This window comes from Poeciliopsis prolifica, unplaced genomic scaffold (assembly GCF_027474105.1).
Source record: "Poeciliopsis prolifica strain line A6 unplaced genomic scaffold, Auburn_PproV2 SCAFFOLD005, whole genome shotgun sequence".
NCBI classification, from domain to species: Eukaryota; Metazoa; Chordata; class Actinopteri; order Cyprinodontiformes; family Poeciliidae; genus Poeciliopsis; species Poeciliopsis prolifica.
In genome coordinates this window covers 1118595-1128149 of record NW_026562380.1, presented here as the reverse complement: position 1 = coordinate 1128149, position 9555 = coordinate 1118595, and the positions used below count along the sequence as shown (strand labels likewise).

The following is a 9555-nucleotide window of genomic DNA, read 5'->3' as shown; positions in this document are numbered from 1 at the left end:
AAAACTGGAAACTCCTCAGGTCTGACACTGCACAAGTTTTGAAGTGATTAGAAAAGTTTTTCCAGACCTATCAGTAACTTTACAAAGAGAACACAATACAAATATAGCGAGTACAATTAGAAAGCTGTAATAGATGACAATTAAAAGCGGAAAAAGAAAGATAGAAAGATACATGTGGCTAAAAACAGGAAAATCTAAGGCTGGGAAACTATGCAACAAGCTTGTCTGGTGCGCCTCTATGGCACTGACTGGATGTCTGTAGACAAGATGCAGCGGCAGCGCAGACCATGGGAGTGACGCATTGCAGGTACAAACGGACCAATCAGAAAGCGCGATTTCTTTCCTCTACGTTTTGTGCCTAACCACTTCGTAGCAGAAAGTATTCATGCGCTGGTAGTCAGTGCACCGCCGAAACGCGCGGTGATGTCGGGAAACTACATAAGCGCTTCTCCAGAAACAGTACTTTTATAATTAAGGTGTGTTGTCATTTGCCTTTGTATAAAAAGCTGCTGTAAAATGTGATTTTCCAATAGTGGAGCAGCTGAAGATAGAGGAAGTTGGCGGAGTGATACCGCAGAGAAGGAGGGGTTTAGGACAGCCGTTAAAGGCGAGTCCAGTGGTCTCCCTCTCAGTGTGCTCGCAGGGCTGCTCGGTTCTGGTAATAACGGGTCGCGGAGATTCTTTTAGGGTATTTTTAAAGCGGAATTTGTGGTGAAGACGCTGCTGCACCAACGCTAAGATGGTAGGAACAATTACTTTATGCATTTCATTTTCACTGGAGCACTTAATGTTACGTTTATACAGCGTTATTAAGCTGAAAATTAGCGTTATTACTGTTTTTTTTACTTTAAGGCATCTACCTTATAACAGGTGTGCAATGCTGTCAAATAATTAATTGAACGTAACTAGTTTTGTAAGCCGATCCATTAATTAAAACGCAGGATTGCAATGTTTGAGCATCATGGGCGTTGTTTGCTTCTCAGTGCTGCTTCAGTCTAAACTGTACCTCTCAAACGCTCATATTGTTCGATTTAATAACTAAGAAAAAAAATCATCCGCACTTTAATTCTATTCTGTCTCCTTTTATATGAATTGAGTATTTTATTTCGTCGTTTGAAACGGATCTCTGGTTCAGCCGGCACATTACGGTTGCTAGCCAGCTGTAGCTCTTCCTAGCTAGCAGTTACCGCCAAATAATTAGCCGTTTATTGTCTGGCGTGAATGAATGGCCAAAGCGCCTCCGACATCTGGGCTAATGTGCCGAGCAACGTTTCCCATTAGTGCCGCTTCCTGTTATATAATTATCGAAAAGAAAGAAGGGGGAACTGCTTCCGTTTTGAGCAGGGTTTTTTTGTTACAGCAGCCTGCGTAGCAAGCTACACCCACCATCTTTAGAGCTTTATGGGATGTTTATTAGCATCACTGTGATTTTATAATGTTGAATGGCAGCTCAACTCTGCATGGCTTTGACCTTATTCAGCTCTTACGTTATTGACTAGCTTTAGTCAGTCCTGGTTGAAATCTAAATTGATTAGTGATCAACGTTGAGAAAGAGCTAATTAATGTCCTATAAATGCATTGAAATTACCTCTTTTTTCCCCCCTCTTAACTAAACTTTTTATTATTTGGTGTGGTTATGATTTTTTTCCTGTGTAAGTAATGCATAATTCAAATATTGGTCCAAACTAATGCTGTCCAAGTACTCAAAAAGCGTTTAAAATGCATTTTTAACATATTGCAAATGGCAGAAAAACCTGCCTCAATTTAAAAAGAATAAAGAAATATTGCATTTAAACTGCATATTTAGATATGTTGGCTATTGGATGATCTAATTTGGGTCATCTTGTGGCATTTAAAGTGATATTGCCAGTTTTGTTTCTAAACCCATAAGCATAATAAATACTTCACTAATCAATCTGGATTTCACTCTGAAGTTGCAGATCCCGGAGGCTAAAAAAGCCTTTTCTCATTGTGTTTCTGGTTTAGCCGGGTGAGATTGTGTTAATGGTTTCATTTCTGTTTTTCTAGGCTGACCAACTTACAGAAGAGCAAATTGCTGGTAAGACATGCTTCATTGATCTCCCTTCTTCATAACCAGCTACAGTGGCCTCCGTTAAGGACTCGTATTCTAGTGTGGTGGATTTACACTTTTGCCTTTTAAGGCATTCCACAAGGCAGCGTGCCTGTCATAAAACTGGAATGAAAGAAACTGCTGTTGCTTGCTGTCAGAGAATTGCTCAAGGACTCCCTTGCTGAAAACTTTGCATTTCATGGCCGCTGCGTTGTATATGATGTAATCTGGAGGAGCTGTGAGGTGTCGTCACTCAGCTTTACATGCTGGGTACTTTAACCTGGGCGTGCTGGCCTTTATGAACACAGCATTTCTGGTTTATTATATGTGTGATATGCTGACCTGGGACTTTGATGTTGTAAATTATGAGTGGGAGATCTTCCTGCAACTGCTTGTATTTATTCATTGAGTCATGGTTATAACTTCAATGATCTGCATTTTCTGTTGGATGGCTTGCATAAAATTTTGCTGTGTTAAGTTCTTGTATCCAGTAGCAATACTTTGAATCTCTCTATTATCAGTAAACACTATTTTATTGTTGTGCTTGTAGTTTCTGACTCCAGCTTTTTGTTTCCCGTTGGCTTGTCGTTGTTTCTCATCCCTCATGGCTCAGTCCCATCAGTGATATCTTGATGCTGGGTCTCGTGGTTGCTGTTTTAACTCGAAACTCCTCCAGTTGGAAGTGTAAACATCATCGCACGCACGACTTGACCTCATAGCGTTCACAATCACTGCTGCTGTAAGGCTGAAAGGATTCCCTCACCCAAGGTGTTTCCTTTCCTGTCACCAGAGTTCAAGGAGGCCTTCTCGCTCTTCGACAAGGATGGAGACGGCACCATCACCACTAAAGAGCTGGGCACCGTCATGCGCTCTCTGGGCCAGAACCCCACGGAGGCTGAGCTGCAGGACATGATCAATGAAGTCGACGCAGACGGTGAGAATCGCTGTTTTTCTTAAAAACAAAGTTTCCAACTGTTATCAGCTGTTCCTGTAACTCTTCTGTTTTCTGTCTGCGGATCAGGAAACGGAACAATAGACTTCCCAGAATTCCTCACCATGATGGCCAGGAAGATGAAGGACACAGACAGCGAGGAGGAGATCCGAGAAGCATTCCGTGTCTTTGATAAGGTCTGTGTTTGGAGTCCATTTTTATGTAATATAATGCAAGTTTTCACGCTGGAACTGGAAGACATTTTAAATATCCAAAATAAAATAAACAACAGAATCGGTTATGAAGTTTCTAAAGAAAAAGCTGGTTGAGACCAAACTGCAGCTGTTTATCATCCAGTTCCTAGCATAAAGGGAAGTGATAAATCATGAAAATGGAAATGATTTTTTGTTTTGATTAATTGCAACAGGCCTAGTTGATTAAAAAAAAAAAAAAAAAAACGAATCTCTTTCTACCTGACCTGATTTCCAGGATGGAAACGGCTACATCAGTGCTGCTGAGCTGCGCCACGTGATGACGAACCTGGGAGAGAAGCTAACCGACGAGGAAGTGGACGAGATGATCAGAGAAGCAGACATCGATGGAGACGGTCAGGTCAACTATGAAGGTTGGTAGTTGGAATCCCAATCAACCTTTCAGTGTCTTCCAGTGAAACGGGGTGATGAGCTTCAACTCTCCTCTTCCTCCCGCAGAGTTCGTACAAATGATGACGGCGAAGTGAAGGCCTTGTACAGATTTCTATATAAATTTGCCTTTTTTTCTTTGTGTAATTTATCTGTAAAATCTTAATAGCCCCCATTCGTCCCTGCCCCCTTCTGCTGTCCAAAGGAACTGCATGTAAACTGCATAGGCTCTTGTCCCCATGTCCCTTTCTTTTGCTGTCATGGTGTTTTGGAGTGACGGAATGGCGCCCCCTGGAGGCCTCTGGGAGCCGGAGAACTTAGAATCTTCTGTCAAGTGAGCTCGGGGCCCCTCCATACCTGGCGACGATGGAAACCTGTCACCTGGTTGTCGCTTGGCAACACTGTTGGCATGGAAGCAATGTAGAGGAGTCTAAACTCTGCATGGACTTTGGACAAAGTATATAAGGAAATCTCTCAGCATTGCACTACTGCAAAATAATGACACGGGTGTATCTCCTGGGTACTCGTACAAACTCTTTTGTATCTGCTGTTCTATATTGGAAAATGACTAATCTTAACATGCTTTTTGATGTTTTACTCACTACTTTTACTTTCCTTTTCTTTTTCTTTATGTATGGCCGCTGGTCATGCCTCAAACAATCCATTCCAAGTTGTATATTTTTGTTTTCCAATAAAATTTACAATCTACCCATATTTGAAAACTGTCTTGTTTTTGCAGCTTAAAAATGAAACGTTGAGTTTGTTTACCCTGTAATTGCTGTTTTTGTATGAGGACAGAACACCCCAATTTATAAGATTTTACTTTGTTTTCTTTTATAAAATGTTTAAACCCTCCCTGTCAATCTAAAAAACACTGAGGAGCATCAGCTAATGCCTCTTAACGTATTGAGCTCAACTTGGATTTGTTTAGAAATTTCAGGACCTGATGTGCGAACTGGTGCGTCACCAGTCCGCCAGCCGAGTCCCTGCTTCTCCTGGTACTGAGTCAAAGATGGCTGCCTTCTGTCTATCTTGACCTTTGCCCCAGTTTGAGGTGCGGGTGAGGAGTGCACATCAGAAAACAATGTAAATAGAGCTGTTCCTGTCTTTTTTTTTTCTGAGTTTGTTACAGTAGCTTGCAGAGATACTGAAGTTGTTTGAATGATGAAATAAAGCTCTATTGTAGACCTCTCCTGTGTCTGGTTTTTCAGATTTATGCATCTAAAATGTTTTTTACATATTTGAAATGTTTTTAATTTGGTATGAAAAGTCAGCCCTCTTCCCTCCTGATGCTTCCGAGAAGCAACCAATCAGAACCAGGTGACAATGCTACAGCTAGCATAGCCTGTTATGAATGCTAAAGCCAGTTAGCATAGCCACCGATGACGGTGGATAAATGGTTTTCCTGTAATGTAAGTTGTTTTTCTGCCATTAGCACAGTCAGCAGGGTGTCCATGAATCTGACAGTACCAAGACCCACCGCCTGCAGCTGATTGGTTGTTTTTGGTCAGGAGCTGTACATTTATTCAGATTACAATAACAACTCAGGACACACAATATGTATTAATCAATTAAAGGTAAATGTTGTTTACAGACATATCATAATCCCATTTTATGGTCGTAATTAGTTTATATTTCAGTTTTATTTATTGGTTTTGGTTGATTTATTTAGGATATTTCTTCCAGTTCCAGTGCGAAGTGATTTTAAAAAATATAAAGTTCATCAGTGTTGCGGAAGGCGAACTTGCAGTATTATTTTATCATCAATATGTTATTTGAAAATGGTGTAAAAAACCCCCAATCAATATTATCGTTAATCACAATGGTTACTGGGACAATATATTGTACAGGACATTCTAAAGTGAAGCCTGGCGTTGTAACATGGTAGACAAAACAAACAGAGCAGCAGATTAAACAATGCATGCTAAGGCTTTCAAATATATGTGTGTGTGGGTGTTCGTGTGTGTGTGTGTGACAGGGTTTATCTTTATTCCTTGCGGCGGCACATCAACACTTCACCATGTGACAGCAGTGAAGCTCTCCAACACGTAGAGCGTCTCTTTAACTCTCAGTCAGCTCATGAATCATGGCTTGATCGCTGAACCCTTCCCTCTCGTCTCCAACGTGGAGGAGTAATCACCAACCTGCTCTCTTTCTACCTTCCTCTCTCCTCCCGTTGTTGAGCTTTTCCTTTCTCTGTCCTTTTTTTGTGCAGCGACCTGATGTTTCGCTCGACTGTGCAGCAGATCAGCTTTCTCCCTTTACAGTATCTGGTCACCGAGATCGGTTATTAAGACCATTCAGTCTTTCCATCACTCTGAAAAAGCCTTCATTACAATCTACTTTCAATAGGTTTTGATTACAAGCTATGACCTAACGTGGATCTGCCATGCATTCGACCAGGTTATGACAACCGCAGGGGTCAGAGAAAACCGATCCTACAGGCTGCCTGATTGTATTCCCACTTGCGGGCCTATTATGGCGCTGTGCTGGTTGACCAGTCAGCTTTGGCTCGTGTTGCAGAGTGTTGCAGCCTTAGCCTGGTGTCTAAGCTGGTAGCCGATGGATATCTGAGCTGCGCTGGGAGCTGCAGAGTGTTGAGAGAGAAGGAAGGGTGCTAAGAAACCCCGAGGGTGCTATTACTGCAGAGCTGAGAGCAGTTTTCTCTTTAGCTGCGCCATTGCGACATGAGGGATTTTTTTTTTTTTGGTCAAAGGTTAAGCAGTCAAACAAATTCCACAGTGCGGTGAAGTGAAAGTGTTGCTAATTGACTCTTTGGCCTGATGGAAATGGCTCATGTTAAGGTGTTTTAATAGCTTATGGTCAGAAATGTAAATCTTTCAGCTGCTTCCTCAGGCACAAATCTGATTAATGGGTAACTAAAGCACAAATTAATAACAACTGTTTGTACACAGCAAAAATATAAAACTTTACCAAGTTTTGGTCCAATACCTAGTTTAAATATCCTTCTTAACTTGGTATAAGACAGAGCTAACTTAAAAGTAACTTTTCAGATATAGAAGCTTGTTTTAAATCATTTCTTAATATTAATGAAAAAATACTAGTTCCATTGGCAAATTATTTAATTGATATTTAACAGACGGATGTTATAATCGATCTGAGAATAGAATTAGTACTTTTTCATCAATGTTGAGAAATTATCTTGCTAAAAAGTTACTTTTAAGTAACTAAACCGCAATTACATGGTAAGATTTTGTGTTTTTGCAGTGTATTTTGGGGAGAATTTTTATTTTAACTGTTTTGTTCCTTCAAGTCTCTTAAATAGAGCATTAACTAATAATTCTCCACTTTCACATGTTGATAATTAGCTACTTTTACATGCTGCCAAGTAGCTGCTTTAGCTTACATACATAATGAAAAGGAGCTATTTTAGCATGATGATAAATAGTACACTTTAGCAAGCTGATGAGCCATTGTACAATGCTGATAACTGGCTACCTTAGCATGCTGATAAGTAGCTTCTTTAGCATGCTAAGTAGCTTCTTTAGCATGGCGGTAAATAGCTATTTTAGCATGCTGATAAGCTAATGCTAAAATATCTGACCTTTTGTTAATTTACACGTTACTGTTGTCTAAACTAAAGAACAAGGATCTGACAAAACAAAATACAGGTCAAGGTTCAAAAAGCTACCCATCCCACTCAGGAGAACATTTCCACATGCTGCCCCAGTGGAAAATCAGGCCAGGTGCTTCGGCTTGAGCACACTGTCAAAGAGGCTCAAGGATTTTACCACCAACTCCCCTGAAGCATTATCACCTGTGGGAGCAGGTGGGACAGGTGTGGCAGGAGCTGGTAGCTGGGATCACATGGCACATTGAGGTACCAGTCGACCCTCTGAGCGACAGTACAGAGGAGAAAAACGTCGCCCTGTCTCTTTCGGTTAAAATCAGAGAACAACTGGAAATGAAAAGCTGGTCCTGTGTTCAGGGACGGAGGAGGAGAGCGGAGGAGGGGCAGTGCTATTTCTGCTTGGCCCACCGCTGGTGATGACCAGTATGTGTGTTAGTGGGTGAGAGGAAAGGAGAAGTGAAAGACAAAGACAGAGATGGAGAGAGACTTTTGAAAGGCCTATAACAGCCAAAACGGTGAAACATGAGCTTAAAATGCACAAAATACAACTTCTATACTGTGTGTCATTCACAGTAATACAGTTATTAGTCGTATGTTCAAATGCTTAAAATGGGTCTATGGGCTAAAAGACATGTTCATTACATTTTTTACCCCCAAATCATGTTTAGATAATGAGATTTTAGTCTAGTCAGCTGTGTTAGGGCATCTTGTCACTTTAAATCCACATAACCTGCTGGTCACGCCTTCCAACTCAACATTTACACTCGTAGGTGAAAATGGCGGCGAACAGATACGCAATTATTCAACCGTACACCTTTGAAAAGCAAAGTAGAACCTCTTTCACAGTCAACAAGAAAGAAGCGAGTGATTTCTGGATGATAAGTCAACAACAAAAGACTTGTATTTTCCAGCAGCCATTGTACAGCTGTAAAACCAGCTGATCAAACATGCTGGAACTCAGCTTGGGTTGCTAGGTAACGGTCTGGGCATTGCTGAGATGTGACTCGCCATTTGATTAGGCTTTTGGAATGGCTCATTTTCAAAAATCATTTTCTTATTGCCAAAAACCAGGTGGTTGATTTTTTAAAAGCATTTAGGATGTTTTTAGAAGCTGTTGACCCCCAAATTAAAGTACAACAATAGATCATTTAATTTATATAGCACATAAATGTGCAAAAAGTGAATTTTGCATAATGGGTCGATAAAAAACTACAAAACATTCAGATTTTTTCACTTATGGCAACATATTTTTCTATATTATATGTTAAATAATCTGTTTCTGAAACTACTAATTTTTAAAATTGATATTAATGAATTATTTACTGAAAAGAAGCTCCTATGTTTTGGTGAAAAGTTACTTGTAAGTTAATTTTGTCTTATTTAAAGAGCACTCAGATATTTGCCCTTGTGTTTTTGCAGTGTGTGTGTGTGTGTGTGTGGGTGTGTGGGTGTGTGTGTGTGTGTGTTTGGCATGACGACTGGCAGCCAAACTGTCCTGGAAGGCAATGATCCCAGTCTGATTTCACACAAGTGTCATCCCAGATCACCAGCTCTTTTCATGCATTCTGTCCACCAACCGAATGCAAAAAAAGAGGGAAGAGCCTTTTATTACTTGGTCCAGGGTTTATCAGTACGCTCACGAGGGATTTTGTGGTTTGCCACCAACATAATCAGCTGCATTTGTTGTGCACAAATTGCTTTGGTGACGCCAGCCAGGGAAGCAGAAGGATCTTATCTGCTACAAAGGGTACTTCATTCCACTTAACTGCATGTTCTTGGTAATGCTCCCTTCCCTCTTCGTCTTTCCCTCTTTGTTGGCAGCCGGCAACTCTTTCTTCCTACTATCTCGGCCCTGCTATGCACTCAGGAGGAGGAATGCTTGTTCAGCCATGCGTCACATGCACATAGCTTAGCGCGGCATGCTGCTGCACCCTCAGATAACACATTCAGCATGAGGAGGCCAAGGCAGTGGCACACAATAAAACAGCTATTCTTATCGCTACCTACTTCACATGCCTAGCACTTTGTGGTGATGAAACAAAACCAGGGCGGACAACAATCCCAGAAAGAAGAGATTGGAGTCATCGCCGTGCAATCAGGGACAAATGAAACGTTTCCTGTCATTAGAGTGGAGCGTTTATTCAGTGAGCAGGCCTCACAGCGAGCAGAGCGATGCCCAAGAGCAGAAGAATTTTGTGTCGTGGCCAATTTGACAGTTGTTGAGGGAGTGGAGGGTTATATTCATCCCTTCTCTGTCCGCCCGGACTATCAGATCGTATCCCAGGATTAAAGCCCACTCCATCAGGCTTTACTCGAGTGC

The 9555-nt window shown here is 41.2% G+C and overlaps 1 protein-coding gene across 1 annotated transcript; it reads left to right on the top strand.

The window, feature by feature from the left end:
- The first annotated feature begins 615 nt into the window (after window positions 1–615).
- Window positions 616–4834, top strand: calm2a (calmodulin 2a (phosphorylase kinase, delta)). The gene is made up of 6 exons (XM_055029738.1): window positions 616–742; window positions 2029–2059; window positions 2862–3005; window positions 3093–3199; window positions 3492–3627; window positions 3713–4834. The coding sequence occupies exons 1-6, from the start codon at window positions 740–742 to the stop codon at window positions 3739–3741; spliced, it is 450 nt and encodes a 149-aa protein (XP_054885713.1). The 5' UTR covers window positions 616–739; the 3' UTR covers window positions 3742–4834.
- The last annotated feature ends 4721 nt before the right edge of the window (window positions 4835–9555 follow it).